This window comes from Aspergillus piperis (genome assembly GCF_003184755.1).
Source record: "Aspergillus piperis CBS 112811 unplaced genomic scaffold BO85scaffold_6, whole genome shotgun sequence".
Taxonomy (NCBI): Eukaryota; Fungi; Ascomycota; class Eurotiomycetes; order Eurotiales; family Aspergillaceae; genus Aspergillus; species Aspergillus piperis.
This window is the reverse complement of record NW_020291596.1, coordinates 1,355,510-1,370,344: the sequence shown is the minus strand read 5'-3', so window position 1 is coordinate 1,370,344 and position 14,835 is coordinate 1,355,510. Positions and strand designations below refer to the sequence as shown.

The 14,835-nt window shown below is 49.2% G+C and overlaps 9 protein-coding genes and 1 non-coding gene across 10 annotated transcripts; 4 read left to right on the top strand and 6 right to left on the bottom strand.

Moving 5' to 3' along the window:
* The first annotated feature begins 953 nt into the window (after positions 1-953).
* Positions 954-2,133, top strand: BO85DRAFT_448246 (uncharacterized protein). The gene has a single exon (XM_025659890.1). It carries the CDS (start codon positions 1,057-1,059, stop codon positions 1,906-1,908), a length of 852 nt encoding a protein of 283 aa, XP_025517234.1. The 5' UTR covers positions 954-1,056; the 3' UTR covers positions 1,909-2,133.
* A 47-nt stretch (positions 2,134-2,180) lies between these two features.
* Positions 2,181-2,861, bottom strand: BO85DRAFT_476916 (nucleotide triphosphate diphosphatase NUDT15; the record flags this gene model as incomplete). The annotated part of the gene is made up of 3 exons (XM_025662804.1): positions 2,181-2,387; positions 2,486-2,691; positions 2,768-2,861. The coding sequence occupies 3 exons, from the start codon at positions 2,859-2,861 to the stop codon at positions 2,181-2,183; spliced, it is 507 nt and encodes a 168-aa protein (XP_025517233.1).
* A 286-nt stretch (positions 2,862-3,147) lies between these two features.
* On the bottom strand, positions 3,148-5,248 carry BO85DRAFT_394980 (solute carrier family 7 protein). Its single transcript, XM_025656939.1, has 4 exons — positions 4,854-5,248; positions 4,289-4,800; positions 4,073-4,234; positions 3,148-4,025 (listed from the first exon to the last, which is right to left on the bottom strand). The coding sequence occupies exons 1-4, from the start codon at positions 5,173-5,175 to the stop codon at positions 3,450-3,452; spliced, it is 1,572 nt and encodes a 523-aa protein (XP_025517232.1). The 5' UTR covers positions 5,176-5,248; the 3' UTR covers positions 3,148-3,449.
* A 798-nt stretch (positions 5,249-6,046) lies between these two features.
* On the top strand, positions 6,047-7,088 carry BO85DRAFT_486905 (uncharacterized protein; the record flags this gene model as incomplete). Its single annotated transcript, XM_025663417.1, has 3 exons — positions 6,047-6,525; positions 6,596-6,842; positions 6,906-7,088. The coding sequence occupies 3 exons, from the start codon at positions 6,047-6,049 to the stop codon at positions 7,086-7,088; spliced, it is 909 nt and encodes a 302-aa protein (XP_025517231.1).
* Positions 7,089-7,649: 561 nt separating this feature from the next.
* Positions 7,650-8,832, bottom strand: BO85DRAFT_519095 (cysteine synthase; the record flags this gene model as incomplete). The annotated part of the gene is made up of 2 exons (XM_025665019.1): positions 7,650-8,113; positions 8,808-8,832. The coding sequence occupies 2 exons, from the start codon at positions 8,830-8,832 to the stop codon at positions 7,650-7,652; spliced, it is 489 nt and encodes a 162-aa protein (XP_025517230.1).
* A 450-nt stretch (positions 8,833-9,282) lies between these two features.
* On the top strand, positions 9,283-9,633 carry BO85DRAFT_486903 (uncharacterized protein; the record flags this gene model as incomplete). The annotated part of the gene is made up of 2 exons (XM_025663416.1): positions 9,283-9,561; positions 9,622-9,633. 2 exons carry the CDS (start codon positions 9,283-9,285, stop codon positions 9,631-9,633), a joined length of 291 nt encoding a protein of 96 aa, XP_025517229.1.
* Positions 9,634-9,956: 323 nt separating this feature from the next.
* BO85DRAFT_519093 (LPS glycosyltransferase) lies at positions 9,957-11,533 on the bottom strand. Its single transcript, XM_025665018.1, has 4 exons — positions 11,216-11,533; positions 11,019-11,162; positions 10,886-10,965; positions 9,957-10,837 (listed from the first exon to the last, which is right to left on the bottom strand). Exons 1-4 carry the CDS (start codon positions 11,432-11,434, stop codon positions 10,045-10,047), a joined length of 1,236 nt encoding a protein of 411 aa, XP_025517228.1. The 5' UTR covers positions 11,435-11,533; the 3' UTR covers positions 9,957-10,044.
* Positions 11,534-12,040: 507 nt separating this feature from the next.
* On the bottom strand, positions 12,041-12,562 carry BO85DRAFT_267593 (uncharacterized protein). The gene has a single exon (XM_025655066.1). It carries the CDS (start codon positions 12,396-12,398, stop codon positions 12,120-12,122), a length of 279 nt encoding a protein of 92 aa, XP_025517227.1. The 5' UTR covers positions 12,399-12,562; the 3' UTR covers positions 12,041-12,119.
* A 308-nt stretch (positions 12,563-12,870) lies between these two features.
* BO85DRAFT_t113 lies at positions 12,871-12,941 on the top strand. Its single transcript has one exon. It is a non-coding gene; the product is annotated as a tRNA-His (tRNA).
* A 290-nt stretch (positions 12,942-13,231) lies between these two features.
* BO85DRAFT_448241 (uncharacterized protein) lies at positions 13,232-14,788 on the bottom strand. The gene is made up of 6 exons (XM_025659889.1): positions 14,644-14,788; positions 14,381-14,580; positions 14,204-14,310; positions 13,807-14,156; positions 13,695-13,749; positions 13,232-13,637 (listed from the first exon to the last, which is right to left on the bottom strand). The coding sequence occupies exons 1-6, from the start codon at positions 14,731-14,733 to the stop codon at positions 13,411-13,413; spliced, it is 1,029 nt and encodes a 342-aa protein (XP_025517226.1). The 5' UTR covers positions 14,734-14,788; the 3' UTR covers positions 13,232-13,410.
* Positions 14,789-14,835: the final 47 nt, after the last annotated feature.

The following is a 14,835-nucleotide window of genomic DNA, read 5'->3' as shown; positions in this document are numbered from 1 at the left end:
GTGTGAGTAGAGTACTTACCACGATGTTGGTGGTATGAGGCAAGCTGAATCATGTAGAGAAGACAGGTGGATCCGGTTGGTCACCCTTTCCGACCGAGCGGGGTTCCCAGCCTCCCCTTTAAACTCTCCTCCACAACAACTCCGGATATCCACAACTTTAGTTTTAACCACTCAATAGCAAATGGTTTAGCATATGGTGCTGCCTCCTTCGTTCGGTATCACCTTCATAAATGAATAGAGTAAAGGAATTTGCGTCAAAAGGTGAATTCATCCCTGCCAGGGCTATCATGACTATTACTAAAAATACTGGTTGATTTTATTCATGCGGAAAGAGTTGATTAGCCAATGATCTTCACAGTTCTGGGGCACTCAAACTAAGATATCAGGAGTGACACTCACTTCGATCAAATTGGAAAGAAAGGAAGAATAGAAGAATAAAAAAATGAACAAGGAGACATAGAGAAAGCCTTGAGTTTTGCATAAACAGACTAATCATCCAGTAACAGTAGTCTGTACGGGGCATAAATAGTCCAATTCAACATAGTAGTTAGACGCTGTCGCTAGTAGTATGCATGAGCTGATCGGTGGAATCCATAAGCGCCTTCAAGTGCACCCGGACGATGATATTATTGGTACTCGGCGACACAGCCTTACACAACACGTTGAGTTATACATGAAAGTGAAACAAAACTACGCGCTGCAAGTGTTCGATGAGCTGAGATACCTAGTCGGCGAAAAAGGTCAATTCTTGATTGGAAGATATATGCGCCGCAGTATGACCTGACCCGTTTATTGACCCTGACTCGCTGAGAGCCTAAGCGCCCTATACAACGTGCTGAGGCGTCCTTGGTTTCATCGAACGTAGTAGGAGTTCGTGGGCGTCTATCAACTATGCCGATCAAGGCATATAAGGTGGGTTCTTTTCGCCCTTCAGATATCGTTTTTCAAGCAACTCCATGATTCAATCTATCTTCTGAAACCAACAAAACCTTCAATACTGTCAGCAAACTTACCTATAACTCATCACTCCTCTATTCTACCTAACTGCCACTCATAATGCATCAGAGAACGTATACATACGTCCTCGCGCCTAGGTGGGATTTTCGTCCCGATGGTCCCATCGCCCTCGGGAACATCATCGTCGACCCATTCAGGCCGCATCGGGTCCTAACAAGACCCGACCCAGACATCCCGACCGCTCCCATCGAAACGGTGGTCGAAACCGACTGGTCGCTACATCACCAAAGGGAGAATGGTGTCAAGTCAAGCATTTGGACCCACTTCCTCAACGCCATGGGCGTCGACCTCGGTTTCGAGGGCAGCAGGTCCCTTGATGCCGACTACACCGTCGACTCCCTGACAACCAGCTATTTCAGGGACGAGCCCTCCCATGAAGAGATCATTCGACGCACTCAAGATGGCAAGATCCGAGATCTGATGCGCCTGGATAGTGTGTTTTCCAAGCCCGTTTATATGATCACTGGCGTCAAGATTGCAAAGGGATTCCGTGTATCTGAAAGCCGTTCCAGCTCCAAGGAGGCGAATGCCGGGGGTAAAGCCGGTACAGCGGGAACCGTTATTGGCGATGTCAGTGTTGGTACGGATAATCAAATCTATTCGAAGGAGTCCGACAAGCATCAAGGAAAGACAGAAAATGATATTGTGTTCGCCTTTCAGCTCATGAAGATCGTGCCAAAGGGGTGGAAGCACAAGTCCTTCGATGTGCAGGACTTCTACCCCAAGGCTGCTCTGCTGCTGGGCGATGAAGAAGAAGAAACTGAGACCGAACTCGATGTGTCTTATGCCACGGCGGCAGACTTCGCTGATTCTGACCTGGATATCCAGTTCAATATGACTGAGCTTGATGATAGCCAGGGTGCGTTCAAATGTGTTTCTGCCGTGGCGTAAGCTAGGATGCGCGCGAGTGAATGGCTCTTGTATACTTTGTTCTGCTTGGCGCTTCCTCTCTGCTGTTATTGTGCTTTTCGCTCTTTGATTTGTGTGCTTAGCCAATGTCTTCTATATCTACGCTATATAAAGTAACCCACCAAATAACGTGCATGCTCGTTACCTCTCATAAGCGAAAGTTAAGACAAATATTAGCGCTTACTGCTGATCTACATTATTGATACCGGGATATTCAGCCAGAGAAGTCAAAAGCGCCAGACTTAATTTACCCATTAACACCGCCCAACAGACTGATAAATCTCCAACGGATCGAATCCCGCCCTCTGCTGCAAAAGATTCAAAATTGGTTTAAACAACACCCTCCCCTCATACTCCTCCATCTTCCCCAGATGCTCTGCTTCCCGCTGCCTCTCAATAGTCACTTTCATTTCATCCCAAGTGACCCACTCCCAGCAGACACATTTCTCAGGCTCCATGACCTTGGAACCAAACCATCAGTATTAAATCGCTCCTCAAGTAAGACCACCAGAAGATGACTCCAGAAATCAAAACAAAAGAGGGAAATAAACAAACATACCACCGGCTCCGCATCCTCATCCACAAGCCTACAGCCCACAAAAATCGTAACATAATGCTTTCCTCCCTCCATATTGGCATTGTTAATCGCAGTGAGAAAGCGTATGTCAGTTACTTCGAGGCCCGTCTCCTCTAGAACCTCTCGAGCTGCACAGTCTTCAAAGCTCTCGTTGAATTCGAGGTGGCCGCCGGGATGACCCCATGTTCCTTGAGACAAATTAGAGCAATGTCTCAAGTAGAAAGTGTTACTGGAGGGAATCAATTGGTGAAAGGTAAGACTTACCGGCGCCGAGACTCCCCTTGCGTCGGCCGAGAATGGTCTGGCCGTGTTTGTTGAAGACGTAGACGGCCACAGCGACGCGAATTGTTTGGTCCATGGTGGTGGTATTTGTGACGGAGTGATCGGTAGGGTTTTAGTTAATTGATCGATAATTACGTGTTGTTACAAAGAGTGTCCTGCTCATTGAGTTCAAGAGATCTGATTCACATCCGGAAGGAAAAGAAGTCCGTAGGACAGAATTGGATGCGGGCGGTGACTGGCGATAACGATTGCGGATAGACTCGATTCGCCAAGAAAGGCTGCTTTTGATTGATAAGATGCGCGATATTGGGTTTATGTGTTGATCCATGGTTAATATAGCCATATACCACGATTGCGCAGCTGAAAAATTCTAATCAAACTAAATTTGCTAATGTGGTCATAGACGAAGTTATGCACATCGATTTCTCCGATCCCTCCCCCCTCTTAACTGCACACTGCACTAGCCTGAGCGATCACGGGTTCCTCACATGAAGCCTTGCCATGGAATCATCGTCTTGTATGATGTACATCGCGCAATTCAAAGTATGTGTCAAAATAGTGTATCAGGTCTTGAAGAACCATATTGTAACGAGCAGAAAGATTTTACCAAACGCAGGCCTGAATATGAAGGAATCGCGAGTAATTCTTCCACTTTTACCCGAGTCTATTCGCTTCTTCTAGTCACCCTCTCCCTCCGAAGGTAAGCCCGAAGGTAATAGAACCCCATGCCAATAATCCAGACCGAAATAAGGATTACCGCTTGCAGAGGTGCGAAGACGGCTCCCCTCACCACCACAAAGCCACTGACGAGGGCGAAAACCAGCGGAATAGCGATGAAGGGCTTGTAGGGCCGATGAAGATCAGGCTGCCGGAATCGCAGAAGGATGGCACCTAAGACGGTCAAGAAGAAGAACGAGTACTCTCCCAGACCATTGAAGGTGAGTAGAGCGCGAAAATTTCCGAACAGCAGGTACGGGATTGGCAACAGGGTGGCCAGAATTGTGGCATTGATTGGCGCGTCCGATCGGGGAGTTGACTGAGAAGGAGGCTCTGGGTCAGGAGGCATTCCTACGTGTCCAAGCACACCCAGGAACCGAGGGAACCAATCCAGCTTCGATGCCGCGACAATCATGCGACCGGCCACAAAGGAGTTTCCGAGCAGTGAGCCGGCGACCACGAGGCAGATCACTATGGCAGCGAGGACACCAAACGCTGGACCTAGGAGATGGGTGATTGCGGTCTGTATGTCATTAGCGTATGTAATCAATGGGAGGGTGCTGGACATACGACGGCCACGCTGTCAGTGGTCGAAACGATCTTCCATGGAAGAAGGATATAGTACGCGGCATTAGCGGCAAGGAAGCAAAGAATTATAATGGGGAGGGCAGTGTTGATGGCCAATGGAAGCTGACGAGCAGGAGCAGAGAGCTCTGCGCTAACGTAGATTGCCTGTCAAAAATGGTGAGTATTTTCACAGACACATTGTAGGGGCTATATGCATACCTTATCCCAGCCCGAATAAGCCCAGAGAGCACCATAGAGCGCGGTAGAATAGTAACCTAGCGATTCCCACCCGTGCATGGAGCTCCAGTCGATCTCCCGACCGTCCGGCGTCCAGGTGTTCCTAGATCCGAACCAAGAGTGCTTGAGCCAGTCATTTGACCCAGCATCGCGGTTGATTCCGGAGACTTGCAGGATGACAACAACTAGACCAGCCACCACAATTGCGGCAATGGCGATGAATTTGGTCGTGACTGAAAAGCCATTCAATCGGGTGCTGACCTTGGTACTGATGGAGTTGGCCAGACCGATCACCAACAATACAAGAATGGAGAGCAGCTTATGCGAAAGGCTTCCAGCCTGATCGGTGACACCAGCCGCGGAGAAGATGCTTTCAATAAACACGATGCTCAAAATGGCCAGCGTTGCAGGCATCACGGCGATAATCCAAGTCCAAGCAGCAAGAAATCCAAAGACATCTCCGTAGATGTATCGAAGATATGGCTGCACGCCTCCTATTTTACAGTCAATACAGTCGATATACCTGATGGCAATAGAGTGAACCAACCTTCACCCGGAATAGCAGTGCCTAGCTCGGCCATAGTGCTGGCACCAGTCCAGGCCAGAATACCTCCGACCAGCCACACAATAAGCGCGACTCCTGGAGATGGAACATTTGTGTCGATGGAACCTGGAGAAGTGAAGATACCACTACCGATCACAATGCTGATGACGATGCCGAAGGCCTCGATGGCTCCGAGATTGCGGGTGAACTTGGGGCCCAATGCGGCAGTGGACTCCGCTCCGGGCTCGGTGCCATCGGTCCCTCTGGAATCGGCCAGGAGCGGGCGGCGAACACCCTCCTCTTCCGACTGATCGTGCGGAGACATGGAGGGCAATTGATGACGGTTGTTCAGGTTAATGAGTGGACGTTAATGGCGCTGAAGGGATGGGAAAGAGGGGAAGAGTCGGCAGGATCAAAGCGAATCACGCCATCGGCTGGCGCGAACGTTTCATGCACGTCTGGCTTGATCACTTGCAGGGAGAGGAAGAAGCTGCCTCTCTCAGGGCGGTGACTCTGACAACATTGGGGCATTCACAACATTCCCACGTGACTTCGCCTTATCTACCTCTGAAAATGCACTTTGTCGCAAGGAGTATATGAAAAAATTCAAAAGCATACCTCTGGTTAAGTGTACTTGCTTTGAAACTATAATTCCAGTGGGTGTTATATCCACGCTTTCGGGAGGGTCCATTAGCGTGCGGACGGCTCAATCACCCATACTAAGAGTTTGCAACAACTAAGGAGGGAGGGAGTAGGAGACTCAGCATACTAGAATATGTAATATAGTAATTTCCTAACCATTATCATTGCCGCAAACATAATTCAATTACATCTACTCGCACCCTACTCCTGAATTAGAATACTACAAAGGTACCAAAAGTGTCCTGCATAACGCGAGCAAAGTATCCTAGCCCCGCCATACCCTTCAGTTTCTCATCTGTAAATTTGAATTATTTTGTGACTATAAGAGCACACCAGTGCATCCAATACATTGTTAAAAGAATAGAGAGTGTGCACAATGCTACTCATAGCACAATTCACGCAAGCATACAAAGCCAAAAGTGATGAACACTCGCTTAGGATTCTAGCGTGAATACATTCACTACACTCCAAATATACACGATGAAAAGCAACGCTAGTCATCTCAGCATGATCTCTCACCCAATACCTACTGCACGTATCGCAAGCTGTCAATCATGCAGACCGATCAGCCACCCGAGATGCCACCCAACCCGAAGGATGAATCCCGCACCCTAAAAAGCCTCAGAAAGATAATGGAGAAGCTAGAAGGTCGAAACGTCCTCAACTTCATATCCCCTTCTTTTTGCGATTCAAACAACATAGTTCTGCTGCCCCTGGATCTCGAGGCCAAACACCATGGAAAGGGTAAATCTTCAACTACTCCCCTCCTCTTCGAACCTCTTCCAATCGAAGCTCTGCACACCTATCCCATCGACCCTCACCCCTACACCACAATAGACAAGCGCGAAGACTCCTGCTACACTATTAAAGACTACGAAACTATCAAGAAAGACTCGTGCGAGTCATACCCGCCCTTCCGCTTGAAAGAAATTGCCATCAAGCTAGAAAGATGGATCCACCTCGCTCCACGAACTCATCGCTACTATGCCGTGCCCGCTACTTTGACGCATATTGGGATCTGGTATCCGTCCATGTGAGTACTTTGTATAAACCCAATACATTAAAGCAATCCCATGGCTCTAACCTCTTGATGAATGCACCAGCACAACCGACAAATTGTACGCCCGGACATCCAACATTTATGACAAGCTCGGACAATATCTGTACACGGTGAATCGATTTTTCGAATGCATAGATGATAAGTACCCATATATCGTCATGATCACTCAACATTGGTGCCAAGAGCGATGTCCTGAGGACTCTATGATGCGATTTGAGCTGCTGGGCATACTTCAGACGATGCGCACCCGTCTGGAGCAAGATGAAATAGACTCGGAAGGGATGGTGCCTGTATGTTTCCTACAACCCCTGTGATAAAAGTTGAAAGTTGTTGATCATTGACACTGATAATAGGTCCTCATGGTTTCGTTTATGATACCTTCGCATGCTCGGATTCTGCAGGCACATATGCACAACGGGAAGTTGGTTGTGGCGCACAGCCGCATTTATAGCTTCGAAACTATGCGTGAGGCGCCGATGGATCTATTCACAAGATGGTTGCTTTCGACTCCTGTTGGGTTTTTTAAGGAAACTTAAACGGACGACCAGTACCCGTGAGTTGAATTGATGGATAAGAAGGACAAGTGGAAAGCGATGGTGGTAAATAGGAAAAGTTGAATGGGAACCGAGGAGGCCTATCTCGCAGAGATTCGGCAGTTGCTTGCAAGATCGGTCCTTCAGATTAGCATGGTAATTTAGAGCTGGAATATTAAACATATCTAATAACATTGAAACATTAGCCGGCTTGCGTAAGTCTTTTTTGTGTAGACGATATACCGGTACAGGTCAACCTTGCCCAATGGAAATAGATTTATGTGATACAAGCTAACATCCAGGAGGAAGGTGCGCACAGCCGATATAGAATCGGTAGAAGGTCCATGATCACAAATCTAATTGGGTAACATTAAGAACTTCGAGGACAGCAAGACCAATAGTCGATTTAGAACACATGGTGGTCACTCATGTTTCCGTAGTGTCTGAACTCGGTGGTTTTCTTTCATAAAACAGGCAGACACAAATAAAAATTTGTATCAGTGGTGGCAGTAAATCCTATAGTATCGCATAGAGCAATTATTTAGTTATTAGGATTTCGCGACCTCAAGCATCCACAAGGAGATTTCCGTTCATGTACTTCAGGCCCGTATACACGGCGACGGTAACCACCGTCTTGCCCGGGCCCCGTTCTTTGGCAAGAGCAATGGCCGCGACAACATTAAGAGCAGTCGAAGTTCCAACCAGTAAATCTTCCTCACGAGCTAACCGCGTGCACCTAGCACGACCTTCTGCCTCTGAGATACCTCGTACTTCATCATAAAGCTTAGAATCCAGATGTGGCGGCACGAAACCAATTCCTTTTCCCTCGACGCTACGAGATCCAGTGCGCCCTTCAGTAGTGACAGGACAAGCGGCCGGTTCGAGAACTACAACTCGCGTATCCGGCCACTTTGACTTCAGAACGCATGAGACTCCCATAACCATGCCGGCACCTCCAACCGTACCGCAGAAGGCATCAATACCACTGGGGAACTGCGCTGCCAGTTCCTCCCGAAGTGTTTCATAACCTGGCAGGGCATCACCATTATCACGAGGCCAACATTGTGCTTTCTTCAGCCCATTAGTCGAATTGCGACAAATCGATCTAACGTCTACCCCTCGTAACAATTGAGTTGTTCTGTTCACAAAGAACAGCGAGGGGTGTTTGCATTGTTTGCCGGTAGGAAAATACCAACGCTTGGCAAAGTCTTAGTGTGGCTTGGCAATGGCGCCCGATCCCGCTTAGTCATACAGACTCGGGGCCGGTTCATGCCGAAATCGGAAAGCCAGGCCGAATCATCTCGACCGCGTGCATCTGAATCGGATATCAGCCACAACAACAATTCAACGAGACTTCCCCAGGCCGCTGATCAATTCATAACGGTCATTATGACTCAATGGAGCGAGCCACGACTCTCTCAGCGCTGTGGCTGAGGCCATGATTTTCGTATGCCCCCGCTTGGCGCCTCCTATTGAGGGCACTAGCCAGCCCTGTGCTGAGCAGGAGTGGGTCGAAGTACGTACGCTTTTTCATCCACTTGTGGCAACCCAAGCTCACCGTGACCATAGGGCTTTGGAGTGGACATTTGTCCAGACTTCACAAGACCTCGAATGTGTCTTGCGTGACTCGCATAGTAATGCAGTGAACGCGTACGGCCATGTCATCAAAGTTTCATGATGTCCATCTTCTCTGGATTGGGTTCTTCCCCATTACCCCCTTACGGGGCGACGACGAGATCTGAGCCATGCTGCTCCTGGCTTAACCCATGGTACTATAGCATCGCAGGCGAATAGGGCGATGCCTTGAAGGTTCACTAGCGTCATAGTCCGATTAGCTCGGCGATAAATCCACATCGGCCATAGGCAACATCGTTTCCTTCGAAGGCTATGTCGTCAGATGCAATATCCAAACTGGGGAGAGGGCCCCTCAATGAGCGTCATTTGCACCCAAAATTATCTCTTTTCCCTCTTCGCTGGATCGCAGACCCTATGTGGTCTCCACATCCCTAATGGCGCCTCCCAAGGGGCCACGAGTATAAGATCCCCCACGATCTCTCGTTGACCCCTCACTCATTCTCAACAACATCTACAAGCCACACACTTTTATCAAACAAACACTTCAAACCTTTCTTCCTACAAACAATCAACATGGGTCTTTTCCACCACCACCACGAGAACCAGCACGGCCCTGGCGGCCATGAAGGCCCCCACGGCGGTCCCCAGGGCGGTCCCCAGGGCGGTCCTGGAGGTCCTGGCGGCCCTCACGGCGGTGGCCCTGGTGGTCCTCATGGTGGTCCCGGAGGTCCCGGCGGCCCTGGAGGATTCGGTGGTCCTCATGAAGGTCCTGGTGGCCACGGAGGCCCTCACGGCGGCGGCCACGGCGGTCCTGGTGGTCCTCACGGCGGTCCTGGCGGCCCCGGTGGCCCTCACGGAGGCCCCGGCCGTTTCTAAAGCCCTGACGGACTACAACTCCGAGGTATGCCATGATGCTCTATGGTCTCATTATGAAAGGATTCAGCTGACTGTTATCGAATAGTACCGCAGATGATCGATTCGTGCAACCATTCGAGCGAAGCCATTGAGTCATGTTGGATATGATTAAATTTTTGTGTATATACCATGGTCGTGATATCATAATGATACGTACTCATTATTGAAAACTGAGAAATCCTGGTGCTGTTATGGACGTAAATGGAAGGGGAGATGTCGTATGCATGTAGCATTAAGACCTGCGACACACGCTGGTATATATGACTTTTCATGAAGGCCTACGGATTGCACGTTCAGGGATGCAAGAGCATGCATGGTAAAGAATTACCAATGACCGCTGTTACTGTTTATTCTATTCCACATGCAGCAATGAAACATTACCACGCCAAGTAAACAACCCTCTAATTATCTAGAAGAGTTTGTATACTACGTATGGTTAAGGAACATTTTGAGAAATGTCAATGATCTATTATACACGACTCAAAACCATCTCCTCATAATCCAACACATGCAACCCCCCCTCCAACCTCCTCACCTTCCTAAAATCCAACTTCGGTTTCATAACATCATTAACATTGGACACCACCACCCTTCCCCCATCCAGCAAAGTCCCCAAATTAAACATAGTACTATAAACCAATCCCTGGAAGCTCGCCCCCTCGAACGTCTTCTGCTCCCTCGGTCCATCATACTTATACTGGATATCCGACCCCTTCGAGGGTAGGCCCGCGCCCTTCCAGTTCCCAAAAAGCGAAGGATGCGACGAAACACACCTCAAGTATCCGGTCTCGCGCAATCTCCCCAACATGACATCATACACGACACTTTGACGAGGCGGCATGCTCTCGTCATCAGGTAAAACGGACAACGCTGCCAGTATTTTCTGTGCTGCGTTGAATGATACCGCATATGCGCTGGAGCAGACTGCCAGTGAGGTTTTGCAGATAATGCGGTTATGTTTGATGTTGTCGACGAGTTCGTGGACGGCTGGGCCGGCCCAGTATTGTGGAAGGCCGTAGACGGGGATAGATGTTGGGTCATTCTTCAGTATGTAGAATGGGGTTTTCTTTTGGCATTTTGTTCCGCAGTGGCCGAGCCAGAGGATGTCCCAGTCGTCCCCGTAGGGCGTGGTCTTCGGGTGGGATTCGGCTTGGAGGGCTAGGGTTCCTAGCGCGAATTCTTGTAGTTGGTTCTTTAGTGTCACGTCCCAATCGACGTCGTCTTCAAGTATTAGGGCACTGGTTATGCGCTCTGAGACGATGCTAAATAAAGTCAACTTTGTGTCTGATTTCTCATGGAGATGTGATTACCGTTGCATCGCGTTCAGGTGGGCTCGCCAGCTGCCGATTTCACCGGCTAGCATGCGAGGTCTATCCGGTTCGTCGTACCGCTGGAGGGAGTCTTAGTAGATAGTATGAGGCACAGTGACCAATTGAATCTTACTGGTGGGTAGGCCTTGGGGCTCATATCTTCAGAGGATACGCCATCAATCCAGTCCACGCGGAACTGCGTGACTGATGAGCCTAGTGTGATTGCATCCCGTTTATCAGCTCGACTGGGGAGGTTGATACAGAAAATCCTATCGAACTACGTCTCGATTAGAACTCGGATATACTGTATGGTCTGGGATGAGAGCTCACCCCTAATGTTTCATTTGTGATTGTTGCCAGACTTAATCCGTCTGCTGAACGCAGCCCCTGCAACCCAGCATACCGCTCACCAGAACTTATCAATAATGTACCCCACAACACGAGGATAAACACAAGTGATAACCCCGCATAGAGCAGTTTCCTTTGCCGATTCCTTTTGAATACTTGGATTGAAGGAGAGCTAGGCAGGTTCAATTTCAGCGCGCCCATGGTGAGCCGTCTAAGGACATGGCCGGAAGAGAGGGAGGTAGGGGAAGAAGGCGACCCCCAAAATCGATAATTCCGACCGAGGAGTTCCTTTCATACTTTTATCGCTAAACTGTGAAGCCTGCAAGCTAGGTGGGGATGAACTGATAGCCGGAAGCCTATCGTGATGGACTTGCATGACCGGCGCTTAATGAGGCGATTTCATTCGCCGAAACCCACCGCTAAGCATACATTACGCACCCCAAGCATCGAATGAGCATATCCGGATGTTCCAAGCGGGGAAACATGCTGACACCATTGTGAACCATTGAAGGAAATGGCGGGCAAAGAAAGAGGAGAACCAGAGGCCTCAGCCTCGCATGCTTTTTCACATCTCCCAGACCATTTCCTCTACAGGCATGGCAACAGCCAGTGTGATTGTTGGTATTTGATCCCCCTAAATAACTTCAATGCGCAAATTGCTAAGTTTACCATTTGGAACCAAATTTATTGAGACTTGGGTGTCCATATCTTGCCCTACGACAATCATGAACCCTGTCACGTGGCAAACCATTGTGCGTCCGGCCACAGCATCACGTGGCATATTGCGCACCTCGCTGGTCCAAGCTTCTTGCTCGGTTCCACCTCGAAGACCCTTAATCTTTTTCTCATCTTCATAAAAAAACATCAATGGGCTCATGTCCTCGGGTCAGGCGGGAATACTTCGGGTTGCGCCGGTGCAGAGGCGACGAGGGCGTCCAACCCGGGCGTGCGATGTTTGCCAAGTTAGGAGAGTTGAGAACATCCACCTCCTGGATCTAGACACATACAATATAACCAGCTCTCGACGAAGTTGTAGTGTGCTTTGTGTTGAGCCTGTGTCGGACGAGCAGGTCTTTTCTAGAGGGTTGCAGTTGGTGTAGGTCTGTGCAAGGGTATAGGGGAGTGTGGAGAGGAGCGCGGCGGTATATTTCAGTAAAGGTAACATTGGTGAGCCGCAATTGATCTTTGAGGGACTAGTATGGATACTATGTGAGTAAGTTTATTGTTGGATTTCTGACGCAGATGAAGTTCTATGTTGTGTACTCATGGCTGAGTGTAGAATATATATCCCACAGTGACATCGTGCTTTAGTACTTTGTATAATCTCGCCAACTTGATGCAACAACACCACAGCTTCAATGCCCTGCTCCCAGCCTCCCAATAAATCATTTTGAATCATGATACTCGAGAGGTGGCTTGTGGGTTGCTTTTAGTGCTTCCAACTCAAGTGTAGTCAGGTCATTGTGGTGGACACTATGGATAACAAAACGGGCTAGATTATCCCGTTTTGTCATTATGATGTGGAACTTGATATGATTCAGCGAATCACATCCCGAGAAAGCCGTAATTTCTAACCCAACTCTAAGAACACTCTTTCCCATATAAATTACTTTCCGGAGACAGCTCTCACAACAACAGGTGCTGTGGTCTAGTGGTATGACGTCACGTTGTGGCCGTGCCAGCCCCGGTTCGATTCCGGGCAGCGCCAATACGAATTATCATCTTTTTTTGGGCGTGTGGTACTTTTTCCTTTAATCTGAAGAGATGTCTAATTCAAGCAGCGCCCCCAAGATCTTAAAATTTTGCCGCTGCCACAAGTTCTTATAGCGGAGAAGACGTATCTGAATATAAGTTCATGATATCTCGAACCACGGTTTTTATTCATACCTTTGTTTACTGCTTTCTCGATATTGGATTTCATACTGAATATCTACAGATATTTGGGATAATATTCTGCAGTCCAGGGTAACTGCCCGGGGAATGAATGATGTCCAATTATTTAGCTGTTGTGCTGCACGGTGAGCTGCAGCTGTCCCTTATATCGGTCATCTACTCTTCCCAAGTATCTGATATGTGACCGTCCTAGATGACGAATGCATGTGCATTCGATTGCAGTCTATATGAAAGTAACAGCTATGATTCAATAACCAAAACAGCCTCTGGTCCTGTGAAACCCTTCAGTATGGATCCAGCCCAATCAGTTCCCTCGCCCGCTTCGAAAGCACCGGGCTGTGGAACGGCCTCTTGATGGCCGCTTCGTAGGTAGGATGATCTGCCGGTGGCAGGTACTCCCTGACTCGAAAATCAGCCGGATCATGTGTTGTATTCTGCTTCGCTTTCAAGGCCTGCAGGCGCACCTTTTTGGCCTCCTCTGAGATGGCGGCGGCTGGCTTATAGCAGACATCTTAGTTTAGACCGTTAGCATTCCTATACTAGCATGGAAATGAAGATTTTGGCATACAGGCGGCGAAGCGGTCATTGACCGAAGAAGGAGCAGCGCCGTAATGGATCGTGCGCTAGTGCGCTGTTAGCCAACTACAAACTCAAGATATGTTAGAGATAGGAGCACGCACCGAGTCCCAGAGTAGCAGATCGCCAGGCTCTGCGCACACTTTGGTCCATTTGCATCCCCTAGCCTCAAGCCACTGGCACATCTCCGCGTCAACACTCTGATAGGCCCACGTGCTCCATCCTCTTTCACCCTTCTTGTGGTCAAAGTGTTGCCACAACTCAGTGTAGCAAGCGCTTGAGCCTTCAAACACCATAAGCCCGCCATCCTCGGGCCCATTGGGGAGTAGATTCACAATTCCTTGGACGGTGTCGAATTTGTTGTTATAGGGGGACTGGTCGACATGCGCCCACGGCGCGAAAATAGGGTCTGTTTTGGGGCGTTCCCTTTCGGGTAAGGAAAGATTCACGCCGTCTGAGCAGTTAGTACTAAGTATCGTCAGAGGAGAAGGAAGATTATACCAAACGAGACCAGAAGCTCGCGGGTGCCCCAGATCTGCTCCCACTTCTCCACCAGCCCCGGCTCTGATTTCAAATCCCACACGAACTGCTCGTGGCCGACGCCGTACCTGTGCTCGCGGCAGTGTTACTGCTGCCGCTGCCTATTACAGTGCATGATAGCAAATGATGGTAACAAACCTGCTGTAAAGCCCCCCGTGAGTGTGCCAGGGAAGGTTCGCTGCCTTGCGGGTCGACGGGTCCTTGCGGTCGAACCCCAGGTCCCAGCTTTCAAGCCATTCGTAGGCCTTGTCGGCATAGGCTAGTGCTCGGTCCCTTGGTAGGACACCGCGGACAACCGTCCAGCCCTTTGTGTGAAGCTCGACCAGCCAATCGGGATGCTGTAGCAAGCGTGGTGAGCTGAATGCATGGGTATAAGCCAGGATAGCGGGGTCGTAACGGACCTTTTCGGCACCCCCGTCAACAGCAGCGTGCCGGACGGTAGGGCGAATCTTAGTCTGCGTGCTGACGGTAGTTTCGATGGAAGTAGGCATGACTTATACTGGAAGTAGCTGATGGAAATCAAGTCTTGATTGTTGGGGATATGGATACGCATGGGGAGGTGAGGTGGGGTAAGGTGACACTAAGCTAGTGTA